Source organism: Anomaloglossus baeobatrachus, chromosome 3, assembly GCF_048569485.1.
Source record: "Anomaloglossus baeobatrachus isolate aAnoBae1 chromosome 3, aAnoBae1.hap1, whole genome shotgun sequence".
In the NCBI taxonomy this organism is placed as follows: domain Eukaryota; kingdom Metazoa; phylum Chordata; class Amphibia; order Anura; family Aromobatidae; genus Anomaloglossus; species Anomaloglossus baeobatrachus.
The window spans coordinates 286,016,769-286,033,366 of record NC_134355.1 but is presented as its reverse complement, the minus strand read 5'-3'; the positions used below and the strand labels follow the sequence as shown (position 1 = coordinate 286,033,366).

General features: G+C 49.5%; 1 protein-coding gene across 1 annotated transcript in view; it reads right to left on the bottom strand.

Moving 5' to 3' along the window:
* Positions 1-9,099, bottom strand: part of TMEM244 (transmembrane protein 244) — an 80,401-nt gene extending 71,302 nt beyond the window's left edge. Inside the window, exons 1-2 of the mRNA XM_075338275.1 lie at positions 9,016-9,099; positions 5,254-5,339 (exon numbers count right to left, since the gene is read on the bottom strand). Coding sequence (XP_075194390.1) covers positions 5,254-5,339; positions 9,016-9,048 — 119 coding nt within the window. The 5' untranslated portion in view covers positions 9,049-9,099. The remainder of the gene's footprint in view (positions 1-5,253; positions 5,340-9,015) is intronic.
* Positions 9,100-16,598: the final 7,499 nt, after the last annotated feature.

The following is a 16,598-nucleotide window of genomic DNA, read 5'->3' as shown; positions in this document are numbered from 1 at the left end:
CCACTCATCGCCCTCTCGGACTCGCACTAGATTATACGCCCCGCATAGATCCAGCTTCGTGAAGATCTTTGCCCTGCGGAATCGATCAAATAACTCCCGTAATGAGGGGCAAAGGGTATTTGTTTTTGATCGTGATTGCATTTAATCCCCTGTAATCGATACAGGGGCGTAGATCCCCTTCCTTCTTTTGCACGAAGAAGAACCCCGCACTGGCCGGTAAAATAGACTTGCGAATGAACCCTTTTGCCAGGCTGTCCTGAATATATTTGGACATAGCCTCCGTCTCTGGAGCAGAGAGGGGATACACTCTGCCCCTAGGGGGCTCGGAGCCTGGCTTCAGGTCTATTCGGCAATCATATGGCCGGTGGGGAGGAAGGGTATCTGCGGCCCTCTTGGAGAAGACGTCCCTGTAGGCCTCATAAGGTGTCGGTAAACCTGGCTCCCCTGTATTCCCTGAGGACCCAACCGACCTAATGGTAGCGGGTGGTTTGGTAGTCACGAGGTGCTCCCTACAGGATCCTGCCCATGATGAGATCTCCCCTGTTGCCCAGTTGAGTATAGGAGCATGCTGTCTCAACCAGGGGAGACCCAGTAGGATCTCATCCGTCCCCTCTGGAAGCACCAGGAAGGACACCTGCTCATGGTGTCCTGGTGGTACTTCCATCCTGAGAGGGATGGTGATCTGGGTGATGGGATCGACTAGTAGGGACCCGTTGACTACCCGAACCCTGAGTGGCTTGGGCAAGAGAATCAGGGGAACTGAGTATCGGGTTGCCAGGGAGGTCGAAATGAAATTGCCATCAGCGCCTGAGTCCAGGCAGGCCAGAGCAGAGAAGAGAGTAGTGCCAAACTGCAACTGGGCGCTGATAGTCAACCTAGAGGGAGAAGCAGCGTCTAGGAACCCCCCTCTGATGGAAACTAGACGCTGTCTTTTCCCGACGGTTTGGGACATCGGGTAGCTATGTGTCCCCTCTGCCCACAGGAAAAGCAGATGACACCAGACCGAGAACCTGGGGTAGAGGAGACCGCTTTGGACAACTCCATTGACTCCACGGAGTCGCCTACAGAGCTGGCTGGGAGACCTGTCTGGTGGAAGACGGGAGCCAGACGCTTTTTAGGCCGTGAGGACGTGGGTGCTGAAGAGACCTCGAGCCTCCGCTCCGCCTGGCGGATGTCTATGCGAGAGGCAACCTCAATCAAGGACTCTAAAGTAGCAGGCACCTCACGCGTGGCCAGTGCGTCTTTGACAAACCCTGCCAGGCCCTCCCAGAACACAGGGACAAGGACCTTATTGGGCCAGTCCAGCTCTGCGGCAAGTGTCCTAAAGTGTACGGCAAAGTCCCCGACTGAAGCGGACCCTTGCCGAAGTCGTAGGAGGCGCAGCGCGGAGTCGTGGGTGACTTGAGGCCCGAGGAACACCATTCTCATGGCCCCAAGATAAGATGCTAAGTTATTCACCACCCGATCTCCGCGCTCCCACAACGGCGTGGACCACTTCAGCGCTCTCCCTGTGAGCAGGGACTGGACGAAGGCTACCTTCGCCTTCTCGGTAGCGTAAAGAGTCGCGGACAGCTCTAAGTAGGTGGTGACCTGGTTTATAAACCCACGGCACTCGGAGATGTCCCCACTAAAGCGCTCTGGAAGCGCAAGGCGAGGAGACCCTCCGCCCAATAGCACAGCCTGGGTAGCCGCCTGGGTGGCGACTGTCGTCAGAGTAGTCTTGTCGGAGGAAGACTGCTCCACTGCTGCCAAACGTGATTCCAACTGCTGCACATAACGCAGCAACTGCTGCTGCTCTTCAGCCATAGCCAGACCTTTGGCGCGACCGTAATGTTACGAGGGGGACCCGGGGAAGCGTGCCAAGATGGGGAATGGACAGCTTCCGCCGGTCAAGGTCCACTGTGCGGTGTAAGGGACCGCTGCTATGGTGGGTGAAGAGTGAGCGGGTTGCTGCTAGCGATCGTCTGGAATGTCACAGACGATCTATGTACACCGGTCTGCCCTAACCCGTGTGGGTTGTATGGCAGGGATCACATGGCTCGGTGTACCTGTTGCACGGGGAAGCACAGAGGTGCCCACGCACGTGTGCCAGTGGAAGTCACGAGAATATGGCACGAGGGTAGCACAGAGGTGCCCACGCACGTGTGCTTTCAATAACCAGGTGAGTCCGGTGGAGTCTCGAGGAGCTCACCTGGGACAGGAACACGGCCTGTTGAAGGAGCTACTGCCGGAGCAGCAAGGCAGGGACACGGCCTGCAAACCAGGTACTGCCTAAGCAGCAAGGGCCAAGCCCACAGAAGACGATAATGCCTGAGCAGTGGCGTGGCAGCACGCTGCCAGACATCCAAACATAGAAGGACGGTCGCGCGCCGCCATGATGGCAGGAGGAGCTTTTAAGGAGGTGTAGCTCCAGCCAAGGGCGGGCGCGAGGCGGAGATGACGGACTTGACCCAATCAGGATCCACGACATTCCAGCCTGGCCAGTCAGGATTCACCACGTCACCAGCCTTGTCATCAAGCCGTGTGACGTCAGTGGGCGAATCAGGATCCACCAAGCATAGCACATGCTCACTCTCCTGCCTCTGGGAAATACAGGCGGGATCCTCGGTCTCACAATGTGTAGAGATAACGGGAGTCTCACTGCTTCCCTGAACAGCAAACCTCTGCACATTGCGCAACCTCACAAACCTTCGAGGCTGCTGAGCAGGAGGAGCTGCGGCAGGCAAGGAATGGGGGACCGCCTCATTTCTTGCAACAGGAGTACCACTAGGTGTCACCCTTGTGTTGCCTCTCTGAGGAGTTTTCTCCTGCACTCTGCGCAGTCTGGCAGACCTTCGGCGCTGCTGAGCAGGAGCGCTTGTGGCAGGCAAGGAGACTGTCTCATTCCTTGCCACAGGAGAGCCACGAGGTGTAACAGCCCTCCTTTATGTCTAATGCACAGTGTATCGGAATCCCTCTTCCTTCTAATTTTTGCCAGTTCTTGCATTGACCGCATAGGCTTTATAAATTTTAGAGTTCCTACTTCATGAATTAGACAGGATATGATTGGTTTTTTCACCATTGAAAAAAATATATATATTATTGAGTCATTACAAACAGAGTGATCTACTGTATTTCAAAAGTATATTTCTGTTAATATTGATGACTATGGTTTACAGCCAATGAAGCATTTAAAATTGTCTCTTAGTCTGGTTCAGTAGGCTACACAATCATGGGAAAGACTGCTGACTTGACAGATGTCCAGGAGGGAGTCATTGACACACTCCATAAAGAAGGTAAGCCACAAGAGGTCATTGCTAGAGAAACTGGCTGATCACAGAGTGCTGTATCCAAGCAAGCATATTAATGGAAAGTTGAGAGGAAGGAAATAGTGTGGTAGAAAAAGGTGCACAAGCAACCAGGAAAACCTCAACCTTGATAGGATTGTTAAGAAGAGGCCATTCAAAAACTTGGGGGAGATTCACAAAGAATGCATTGCTGCTGGAGTCCGTGCTTCAAGTGCCACCACACATGGACATATCCAGAACATGGGCTACAACTGTCACATTCCTTGTGTCAAGCAACTCATGACCAATAGACAACACCAGAAGCGTCTTACCTGGGCGAAGGAGAAAAAGAACTGGACTGTTGCTCAGTGGTCCAAGGTGTTGTTTTCAGATGAAAGTAAATTTTGCATTTCATTTGGAAATCAAGGTCCCAAAGTCTGGAGGAAGAGTGGAGAGGCCACAATCCAAGTTGCTTGAGGTCTAGTATGAAGTTTCCACAATCAATGATAGTTCGGGGAGCCATGTCATCTGCTGGTGTAGGTCCACTGTGTTTTAACAAGACCAAAGTCAGTGGAGACGTCTACCAGAACATTTTGGAGCACTTCATGCTTCCCTCTGTCAACAAGCTTTTTGGAGATGGAAATTTTATTTTCCAGCAGGACTTGACACATGTCCACACTTCCAAAAGTACCAGTACCTGGTTTAATAACCACAGTATCACTCTGCTTGATTGACCAGAAAACTAGACTGATGTAAACCCCAGAGAGAATCTATGGGGTATTTTCAAAAGGAAGATGAGAGACACCAGAGCCAATATTGCAGACGAGCTGAAGGCTGCTATCAAAGCAACCTGGGCTTCCATAACACCTCAGCAGTGTCACAGGCTGATAGCCTCCATGCCACGCCGCATTGATGCAGTAATTCATGCAAAAGGAGCCCCGACCAAGTATTGAGGCATTTACTGTACATACTTTTCAGTAGGCACCAACATTTCTGAGTTTAAAATCATTATTTTCAGTTGGTCTTATATAATATTCTAATTTGGGTAATGACTTTTGGGTTTTCATTGGCTGTAAGCCATAATCAACATTAACAGAAATAAACACTCGAAATAGATCACTCTGTAATGACTCTATATAATATATGTGTTTCACTTTTTGTATTGAATTACTGAAATAAATTAACTTTTTTATCATATTCTAATTTATTGAGATGCACTTGTAAGTGAGTCTACCTTGTCTGACAGAGCAAGATTCCTGATCTGGCTAATAAGGAGGATCCTGATTGGGGAAAAACTCCCTCAATTTAGTTTTTGTGATCCTGTGAGACTTTATGAACAAGCAGCATTGTGACCCAGATGAAATAAATATTCTCTATGGAATTAAAAGGGTGGTTCACCCATATTTTTTATTGTCTAGTTCTATATTATATTGAGAAACAATGTTTCTCTCAAATACCTTGTGTTGGCAATAGTGCCTGTGAGAGGCGCTATTGCAGACCGCTGATCCCGCTCCAGTGACGTCTCCGTCAAGTGCTGCACACGTCGCATCCGTGCAGCCGGCTGCATTCTTCCAGACTCACTGAGCTGTGGGCAGTGTTTCACTGCTGTCACAGCCCATCTGCTCTCTGCTCCTCCCTCCTCCCTCACAGCAGAACGCTGCAAGCAAGAGACGTGACACGTTGTGCTGTGAGGGAGGAGGGAGGGGGAGGAGGAAGCAGATGGGCTGTGACAGCGGTGAAACACCAGTGAGTGAGGAAGAATATAGCCGGCTGCACGGATGTGACGTGTGCAGCACTTGACGGAGACGTCACTGGAGCGGGAACAGTGGTTTGCAATAGCGCCTCTCACAGGCACTATTGCCAACACAAGTAATTCGAGAGAAACATTGTTTCTCAATATAATATCGAACTAGACAATAAAAAATATAGGTGAACCACCCCTTTAAGGATTAAACATAACAAGAATTCTTTTAGTTATGGTGCTTACCTTAATATTATGAAACAAATGATGTGGGCTAAGTATAGCACTGTGTAGAAGACTAGCGTGCACATAAGCAAATTCTGTAGGACAACCTGAGGAAACAATTTGTATTATAAAATACATACAGAATATTGGCAAGCATTTGCATTTGATCATATATCAACTAAGTCCATGTTTCAGTTGTCCAGAGTACACAAAATAAATAAATAAATACATCTAATATATCTACATTTCTGATTTGGTTGAGATATGATCCAAAAAATTACTAAACAATATAAACTGTTGGTGTAAGAACTTCAAGCAAATAGGATATATGGTAAACTATGCAATTGTTTTTTTAGTTTAACAACTTTACTGTATGTCAAAATTCTATTGTTGTTCATCACAAAAAAAAATATAGGATTTTATAGTAGTTAAAGTATTTGCTTAATGTTTCAATGCAAACTACATTACCCTATAAAAAGAGAACAAAAGACACCAATCACGTCAAAGAAGTCACTGTCAAGTGGCAAGTAAGCTTATACTGTTTAATCAGAATGTGTAATTCTAACATGTCTTCTCTTTTACTATATATGTTGCAAATAACATTTCAAATGTCTTGGATATGTTCTTTTGAAGAAATGAGCAATGTTTGTGCTGGATCTCAGAGAGAGACACCTTTATATTTCAATAATCTTTAAATTTGTACATTTCTGTCACCAATAGCTACACAGATAAAGTTAGGCTATGTGTATATGGTAGTTTACCCTCATGTCAGTGGTTTTCTCAGAGCTTATATCTGAAGCCCTTGAAAATGGCATTTGGGCATATGTGGTGATAGATGATGCATCATTGCAGTCAACGGCCCCATCAGCGCATACACCCAAATATCCATCTTCCAGGTCTACAGACATAAGTATCTTTACTGACTTTAATTATGTGCGCAAAAAAAATCTGCAGATAATGCTAAATAAGGCAGTCTTTTTTCCTAAAGCCATACAATACTCAAACAGTACCAAAATTACTCTGGCTTATGAGAGACAAACACCTTCGTCAAAAAGCCATGTGGAGCCCAAATACCCTGTTTCACCAAAAATAAGGTCTACTCAAACAATCATCCCCAGTAGGATTTTTTGGGCCTTGCTAATTTTGCTTAACATATAAGCCCTACTCCAAAGATAAGCTCTATTTGCAGTTCCATAAGGAAGTATCCATCACCTAAGAAAGTTAAAGAATAAAGAAGGACTCTTCATCAAGGAAAGCAAACACCTCCAAAAGAGACACCTCTCCCCAACTCACCAGACCCCAAATAAATACAGTTGGCAAGTGCTGATAGTGGATGGGCTCTCACACAGAGATCTGCATCACTGTCAGATCCATTGCTGTTCCAGGTGCATTGCATTACAGCTCTCACAGGGTACCAGTATCACCCTGCACGAGGGATATTGCATCCAGTCACCAGGGGGAGCACACCCCTGTAGAATCCTGGGGGATCTGACAGTGATGCAGATTTGTATGTGAGAGACCATTCACTTTCCATCTCAAATTGTTTGGGATCTGGTAAGTGTGATTCTTTTAAGGAGTGTCTGATTTCTTTTGGGGGTAAATTTAGCAGTACATAAATAGTAATACATTTATGCAGGTAATTTAAACCTTTGTAAATATGGTATGTACCCACCACTATGGGACTGGTTCTGCACCATGAGAATAGCAGATCAGACAAGAAAACATGCATCTGAGCCAGTAATAGGATTAACACAAAATGTTGATGTTCTAGAATGTGATGACAATTTTATTTGACTATAAAGCCGGTTAATGTATCCAACCCATAAATAAGTATTTGAGCAGGGATACAATATATGCAATAAAATATAGCTTTTCATGGAATACTTTAAAATGAATACCTTCCCATACATAAAGCATGTATAAAGTGATAAAGTTTTCAAAGTGTACCAATGCTCAATAAAAAATGATTTGGTCTCGCCATATGCTTTTCAGAATGAGGCCATTCAATGACGAGGAAAGATTCTGGGAAAAGAAACGGGGAAGCCCTATTAGCCCTGTCGTGCACCCTGCTTAGTCTCCTGTCCTCATAAGGGCAGTGCCTAGTGTGGTCTGTCCCAATATTGATGTCCCTATTGTATAACCTACAGACACGTTTTGGCCAACGGGTAAAGTGGAATTCCTCAGAGGAGAAATTTATGTAAATGTATGAAGCCCCTAGTTTGTGGGTACTTCAGATCATAAAATGAAGAAGGCGGGTCACCCCAACTGCTGACAGAGTGCTGCGCAGCATCCATGTGATGCCCTCACGGACATGATTATATTTCAATAAATTATTTTTTTGTTTAAGAACAAATGTGGATTGTGGTTCATGGGAAAATATGAGACATCCCTAAAATTAAACCCTAGCACATCTTTCACGGCAAAACATACTATAAAGGGTGCTTTACACGAGACGACGGATTGTGCGATGCATCGTCGGGGTCACGGTTTTCGTGACGCACATACACGACGTCGTCTCATGTGAAACCTCTGAGCGACGCAGTATCGCTCACAAATCGTGAGTCGTGTACTCGTCGCTCAGTTTCATAATATCGTTTATTTTTCCTGCAGCAGGTTCATCGTTCCCGTGGCAGCACATGGCGCTCCTTGTGACACCACGGGAATGATGAACACAGCTTACCTGCGTCCTGTGGCTCCCACCAGCAGTGCGGAAGGAAAGAGGTGGGCGGGATGTTTACATCCCGCTCATCTACGTCCCTCTGATTCTATTGGCCGGCCGCTGTGTGAGGCCGCTGTGACGCCGAACGTCCCTCCCCATTCAGGAAGTGGACGTTCGCCGCCCACAGCGAGGTCGCTCAGCAGGTAAGTACGTGTGATGGGGGTTTCATGACTTTGTGCGACACGGGCAGCGATTTGCCCGTGATGCACAAACGACGGGGGCGGGTACGATCGATTGTGAAATCGCACAATCGGTCGTCCCGTGTAAAGCAGGCTTTAGACTCTCTCTTATTTTTGGGAAAACATGGTAGTTCAAAACTGTGTTTAGAAGGAGCTATTTCTTACTGACATTAATAGCTGTGTTACAAAATACTGTAGTTTTCTCTCTGGTGTCTGAACCATTGAGAGTCGTCACTCAGTTAGAGAGAAGACATTTTGGCCAGTCCGGTAGTTTCAGAAAGTTGTGGCCTATCCCAATAGATTTTAGAAATTTGGTAGTTTTGCATTAGGGATGTCAAACAAGCAGTGAGGAAACATTAGAGAATTACAGCTGAGAAACACAAGCAACATATAAGAAAAGAAATGAAATCCAAAAAATAACAAGGTGAGCTTTTTCACCTTGTTGCATAGTAACTGAAAATTGCACCATAAATGACGAAAGGAATAAAAGGAAAAATGACCCACAAAAGAGAGTGGATGTTTACATTATGTAATAAGAAAAAGAATAAAGAGGATCAAGAACTTTTGCAAGGAACTTTAAGATGAATGTAGGCAAAGAAACATAATATCAACAAAAGCTTAAATAAAGGGATAAAATACAGGAGCTGTAGAGAAAAAACATACATGATAAAACCTAAACTACAACTGAGCTATGAGTACCCTAACAAAAAAATTCAGCAGAATCATATAAATATTCATTACTATACAAATTACATGCTTTATGCTAGAGACAGAGTCAACTTAATAATCACAAAGTCCAAATTCTCAATGCTAGTAACTGTGTATGCTACATTAATGTACAAAATACTACATGATGTTGTTGCATATACCTTACATTTGTTTTACCTTCGTCTCGGATATTTTGATCTTCAGTGCCATCAGAACATACTACAATGTGAAGGATAGTTTTGGAAGCAGGCACAGAGAGGCATGAACAACATGTTAGTTGATGTAACACAGCATAATATGTATCTTGGCAGCTTAGTAGGAATGAAGTCAGCAAAGACTTAGACCATCTGGAAGGATAATCTGTAAAGGAATGGCCTTTGAGTTTGACAAGTAACTCCCGTGTGGAGAAATATTATCTGCAAAGAGGAAAATTAGGCTCTGTGCGCACAGTGCGTTTTTTACCGCGGTTTTGCCTTGGTTTTGCTGCATGTTTTGCTGCAGAAAATGTTCATAACCTTTCTGCAGTCCTTCACCAGCAAAACCTATGGTAAAAAAAAAATGTGCGCACACTGCGTTTTTTTCAGCAACAGGTTTTGCTGCATGTTTTCTGCAGCAAAAAGAATGTGCATGTCACTTCTTTTCCACAGGTACCTGCGGTATTTTACCCCATAGACTCTAATGTAATCATGAAATACCGCAGGGAATAACGCAGGTAGCAAATTATGTGCGTTTCATTGCGTTTTCCTGCGTTATTCCCACGGTATTTCGCATTTTTCAGGACATAGTGATCATTACTACCCTGCGTTTTGAAAGGAAGTAATGTCATTAGGACAGGAGGAGGAAGTTGAGCAGAGAATAAACACACACATATCACACTCACACACAGACACATACATATATAATGCACAGACACATAGAAATCAGAAACATATATTACAAATAAAAAACGAAAAAAAATCCGTGGGCTTCGCCGTATTTTTATCGTCCAGCCAAGGTAAGCACACAGCGGCGGTCTGGTATTCTCAGGCTGGGGAGGGCGAGAGCCATGGTTAATGCCCCCCTTCTCCGGCAGCCAAGAATATCAGCCCGCAGCTGCCCCGAGAATGTTGCATCCATTATGCGACTGTCCTGGCGTGTTACCGTCTCTTCCCAATTGCCATGATGCAGTGGCAATCGGGGTAATAAGGAGTTAATGGCAGCCCATAGCTGCCACTAAGTCCTAGGTTAATCATGGGAGGTGTCTATGAGACACCTTCCATGATTAATCTGTAAGTAAAGTAAATAAATACACACACCAAAAAAATCCTTTATTTGAAATAAAACAACAAAAGCCCCCACTTTCACCACTTTATTAACCCCCCCAAACACCCCTCCAAGTCCGGTGTAATCCACATGGGGTCCCATGACGCTTGCATAATGATCCAGTGGCATCTGACACATAGTACTCAATGAAGCCTTGTTACGAGGCTGCAGGGGTAACTCCAGGATATTTCTCATGATCGGCGATGTCAACACATTACCGCTCGTGAGAACTTCAGGGCCTCACAAGTGGTAATAGAGTGATGTCACTGACCAGCAGTGACCCTGCGAGAACTCAGACCCAAGGTCTCACAGGGTCACTGCTTTATGAGAAATACTGTTGGGGGGGGGGACATATATATCAGAAATAAAGCTGTAATATCTCTCTATCCCTCTATTATCTATTTATCTAGCAATCATCTATCTATCTATCCCTCTATCTATCTATCTATCTATCCCTCTACCTATCTATCTATCCCTCTACTTATCCCTCTATCTATCTATCAGAAGGAAATGACAACACATTTTTTTTTCAATGTGCTTTATTGCGTTGAATACTGTCACGCTCCCCGGGTCCCCTGTGCTGCCCTCCGGCTCACCTGTCACGCTCCCCGGGTCCCCCGTCTCGCTTCCCGGTTCCTTGGTCCGGTCACCGCCGCTCCCCGCTCTCCAGCACCCCTTGCCAGCGCGTCCCCAGCGTCCTGGTCCCCGCACCCGGCGTCCGTCGGCTTCACAGCCCCATCCTGGCCCTGCTGCTTCCTCCTCGCAGCTTCCTGCTCTGGCTTCTGGCACTCGGGCCGCGCGCATGCGCATTAGGGCGCGCGCGCGGTCATTGACCCTTTCTTAAAGGGCCAGCGTCCATTAACAGGAAATGATGCAAAACAGGTACAGGGTATAAAGGGGGGTTTACGTCCAAGGGGGCGGGGCCTGATCTTCGTGTTTCTTAAGCTAGGAGTCAGGTCTCCTGGTGTATATGTGTATATACTCACCTATCTCTCTTGTAGAGCCGTGCCTGCCTCGCCATCCGGTCCAGACCGAATCCCGAACCCCGAACGCAGTCCATCTGCCATCCTGACAGTCCGTACCATCTCGGATCCCTGCGGTGACCTGTCATCTCGCTCCAAAGGTTCCGGACCCCGCCTGACATCTTCTCGGCTTCCGAACCTGAGCTGCGTCACCCGGACTACCACCAGTGACTCCGTAGTCCCAGGGACTTCACCATTATACTCCTGTGCACGGACTGTTCTGCTGCCTATAGTGCTCCAGCTACCGGACCCCTTACCACCATCTAGGAGTTCGGCCCAGTGGATCCACCTCCTGGGTCTGCCCGTCCACCTGGCCCTGACAGTAAGATCAGGCCATGGATCCCGCTGCAGCACTAGCAGCCGTACAGGAGGAACTCCAACGCCAGCGTGAGACTCAGACCCGCATGCTGCAATTTATGTCTTCTGTGGACGCCCGCCTGAACACGCTACAAGCGGCAGTCACGTCTTCAGCATCCCGGGCCTCCACTAGTCAAGCCACGGCTCCAGCTCCCGTGGCGACTTCTTCAGATACTTCCAGACTTCGTTTGGCCTCACCACCCCGGTACGCCGGAGACCCCAAGACCTGCAGGGGATTCTTAAACCAATGCTCCCTCCATTTCACGCAGCTGCCGCATTTGTTTGCCTCTGATCAAGCCAAGGTCGCCTTCATCATGTCCCATCTAGAGGGTGAGGCACTGGCGTGGATGAACCCCTTGTGGGAGAAGGGGGATCCTGTGACCACGAACATCCAGGACTTCCTGCAGGCATTCCGTGGCACCTTTGATGAGCCCGGACGCGCCTCCGCGTCTGCTTCGTCTCTTCTCCGGCTGCGTCAGGGGACTCTGACGGTGGGCCAATACGCAATCCGGTTTCGCACCTTGGCTTCGGAACTCGGGTGGAACAACGAGGCCCTAACCGCCGCCTTCTGGGAAGGACTCTCGGGGCGAATTAAAGATGAGCTGGCGGGTCGTGACGTACCGACCACCCTGGATGCCCTGATTACCCTAGCGACTCGAGTGGACATCCGCTTTCAGGAGCGATCCAAGGAAGTGTCCCGTGAGAGACGACCGGTACGGCATTCCTCTCCTCCGCAGAAGCCCGCCGTACTTCAGTCTTCGACAGCTGGGGTCCCCCTCCACGAGCCCATGCAGATCGACAGAGTGCGGCAGTCTGAACAACGTAGAGCTGAGCGGCTCGCCAAGGGCCTCTGCTTTTACTGCGGAGAGGACACACCTGCTACGCTCCTGTCCTGAGAGGCCGGGAAACTCCAAAGCCTAGGGTTGGTAGGAGAGGCCACCCTAGGTGCTGGGACTCTCTCAGACCCGGTTACATGGACTGTGCAAGTGACAACGGGAGAGACGCGGTTCACGGCTGAGGCATACCTCGATTCCGGGGCAGCAGGCAATTTCATCCAGCAGGCCACGGTGGACAAGTACCAGGTGCCTGTTACTCCACTTGACAAGCCCCTCGTGATTACCTCTGTGGATGGGAGACCCCTCTCTGACACCATCTCCTGGATCACCAAGCCGGTGGAACTGCGTATCGGTGCCCTGCACACCGAGAACATCGCTCTCTACGTCCTCCCACACATGTCCCATCAAATCCTGCTGGGACTTCCCTGGTTGCGGACACACGAACCATCAGTCAGCTGGGGCACTGGCGAAATCACCCGATGGGGCTCTTCGTGCCATGAGAAGTGCCTGAAGACCATACAACCCATCCGACGACCTCCGGTTCCAGAGAACCTACCGGGGCTGCCCTCGGCCTATTGGTCCTTTGCAGACGTCTTTGATAAAAAGGAATCCGAGGTACTTCCGCCACATCGTCCCTACGATTGTGCCATCGACCTGCTCCCTGGAACTACACCACCTCGAGGACGGATATATCCATTGTCTCCAGCCGAAACAAGGGCCATGTCTACTTACATCACAGAGAGCCTGGCAAGGGGATTCATCCGGAGATCCTCCTCTCCTGCTGGAGCAGGTTTCTTCTTTGTCAAGAAGAAAGAGGGCGACTTACGCCCATGCATAGACTACCGGGGTTTGAATCAAATCACCGTAAAAAACAAGTACCCTCTGCCGCTCATCCCTGAATTGTTTGACCGGCTTAGAGGAGCTCGTGTGTTCACCAAGCTGGATCTTCGGGGTGCTTACAATCTGGTCCGCATCCGCTCTGGGGACGAATGGAAGACCGCGTTCAACACTCGCGATGGGCACTATGAATACTGCATGATGCCCTTCGGCCTGTGTAACGCCCCAGCCGTCTTTCAAGAACTGGTGAACGACGTCTTCCGGGACCTTCTTTACCTCTGTGTGGTAGTATATCTGGATGACATCCTTGTCTTCTCTCCGGACCTCCAGACCCACAGAGAGAACGTGCAGCTGGTTCTACAAAGACTGAGAGAGAATCGTCTGTACGCGAAGTATGAGAAGTGTGTCTTTGAGCAGTCTTCTCTCCCCTTCCTAGGGTACATCATCTCTGATACCGGACTGCAGATGGATCCAAAGAAGGTCTCCTCCATTCTCAACTGGCCTCCTCCTTCTGGACTGAAGGCAATCCAACGCTTCCTGGGATTCGCCAACTACTACCGCCAGTTCATCCCTCATTTCTCGGCTCTGACTGCTCCTCTCTCCGCTTTGACCAAGAAGGAGGCTAATCCAAAGGACTGGTCATCTGCGGCCGACGACGCGTTTGGCTCGCTGAAGCGGGCATTTGCCTCCTCTCCTGTACTTCACCGTCCGGAGTTAAACCGCCAGTTCACCTTGGAGGTGGATGCCTCCTCCTCAGGAGCCGGAGCAGTGCTCATGCAGAAATCCTCCTCCGGGAAGATGGTGACTTGCGGATTCTTCTCCAAGAGCTTCTCAGCGCCTGAACGCAACTACACCATCGGTGACCGAGAGCTCTTGGCAGTCAAACTGGCTCTGGAGGAATGGCGCTACCTTCTGGAAGGAGCAGTGTACCCCGTTATCATTTACATGGACCACAAGAACCTGGAATACCTGCGGTCTGCTCAGCGACTGAACCCACGGCAAGCCAGGTGGTCCTTATTCTTTGCCAGGTTTGATTTCCAGCTCCATTTCCGACCCGCGGACAAGAATGTACGCGCTGATGCCTTGTCCAGGTCTTTCATGCCCATGGAGCAGGAGGAGGAGACTACCCAACCCATCATCTGTCCTAGCAAAATCATTCCGGTGGCCCCTGTCACCCTGGCCCAGATACCGCCCGGGAAGACCTATGTCTCTGAGACAGACAGGCAAAAAGTGTTACACTGGGATCATGCCTCGAAAACAGCCGGTCATGCTGGTCAGAAGAGAACATGGGGTGCGATTGTACGCCATTACTGGTGGCCATCCCTTCGCACGGACGTCGCTGCTTTTGTCTCTGCCTGCTCCTCTTGTGCCAGGAACAAGACGCCCAAACACCTGCCATATGGCCGTCTTCTGCCTCTGCCGATACCTTCAGTTCCGTGGCAACACATAGCGATGGATTTTATTACAGACTTGCCATTGTCCTCCGGACACACAGTCATATGGGTCGTGGTGGATCGATTCTCTAAAATGGCTCATTTCGTCCCTATGGCTGGATTGCCCTCTGCTCAGGAACTCGCGGACGCCTACATACATCACATCTTCCGCTTGCATGGCTTTCCATCTCACATCGTATCCGATAGAGGAACTCAGTTCACCTCCCGCTTCTGGAGGGCTCTCTGCAACCATCTGGGAGTGACTCTGGACTTTTCATCTGCATACCATCCTCAGTCTAATGGCCAAGTGGAGAGGGTCAATCAAATATTGACCTCTTTCTTACGTCACTATGTCAACGCCCATCACGACGACTGGTCCACGCTTCTTCCTTGGGCTGAATTCTCCCATAACCACCACGTCAGTGAGTCCTCCTCCAGCTCTCCCTTCCATGTCGTTTACGGACTTCAGCCCTCTGTCCCATTGCCTGTATCCCCTTCTTCGGATGTCCCTGCTGCTGATACTGTAGCCCGTGACTTTGCAACCATTTGGGACTCTGTCAAGGCGTCCCTTGGGCGTGCTTCCCTGCGGATGAAAAGACACGCAGACAAGAGACGTCTGGATCCTCCGTGTTTCTCTCCTGGAGATCTAGTCTGGCTTGCATCCAAGTACGTCCGATTGAAGATACCATCCTACAAGCTGGGTCCTCGCTACATCGGGCCGTTTAAAGTCCTCAACAAGATCAATGAGGTCTCCTACAAGCTACAGCTCCCGGTCACGATGAGGATACCCAACTCATTCCACGTCTCCCTGCTCAAGCCGGTTGTCCTGGGTCCCTTCTCCGCTGCTGCCAGTTCGGCTCCTCCTCCTATAGCCGATGACGACATCTATGCGGTAAGGGATATCGTGGCCATGAAGACCGTACGGAGTCGACAGTTCTTCCTGGTGGACTGGGCAGGGTATGGTCCTGAGGATAGGTCCTGGGAGCCCCGGGAGAATGTGGGTACTCCGCTAATCCGTGCCTTCCTGTCCCGGTTGCGGGGAAAGGGCGTGGGGGGGGGTACTGTCACGCTCCCCGGGTCCCCTGTGCTGCCCTCCGGCTCACCTGTCACGCTCCCCGGGTCCCCCGTCTCGCTTCCCGGTTCCTTGGTCCAGTCACCGCCGCTCCCCGCTCTCCAGCACCCCTTGCCAGCGCGTCCCCAGCGTCCTGGTCCCCGCACCCGGCGTCCGTCGGCTTCACAGCACCATCCTGGCCCTGCTGCTTCCTCCTCGCAGCTTCCTGCTCTGGCTTCTGGCACTCGGGCCGCGCGCATGCGCATTAGGGCGCGCGCGCGGTCATTGACCCTTTCTTAAAGGGCCAGCGTCCATTAACAGGAAATGATGCAAAACAGGTACAGGGTATAAAGGGGGGTTTATGTCCAAGGGGGCGGGGCCTGATCTTCGTGTTTCTTAAGCTAGGAGTCAGGTCTCCTGGTGTATATGTGTATATACTCACCTATCTCTCTTGTAGAGCCGTGCCTGCCTCGCCATCCGGTCCAGACCGAATCCCGAACCCCGAACGCAGTCTATCTGCCATCCTGACAGTCCGTACCATCTCGGATCCCTGCGGTGACCTGTCATCTCGCTCCAAAGGTTCCGGACCCCGCCTGACATCTTCTCGGCTTCCGAACCTGAGCTGCGTCACCCGGACTACCACCAGTGACTCCGTAGTCCCAGGGACTTCACCGTTATACTCCTGTGCACGGACTGTTCTGCTGCCTATAGTGCTCCAGCTACCGGACCCCTTACCACCATCTAGGAGTTCGGCCCAGTGGATCCACCTCCTGGGTCTGCCCGTCCACCTGGCCCTGACAAATACATAAAAACACATGTACCAACCCACGTAAACACCGCATGCGGTGCGGTTTGCTGTGGTTTTTTACCGCAGGTGCGGTAATCTCTCAGAGGGTGTGCAATTTTCTTAAGAAAATTCCAT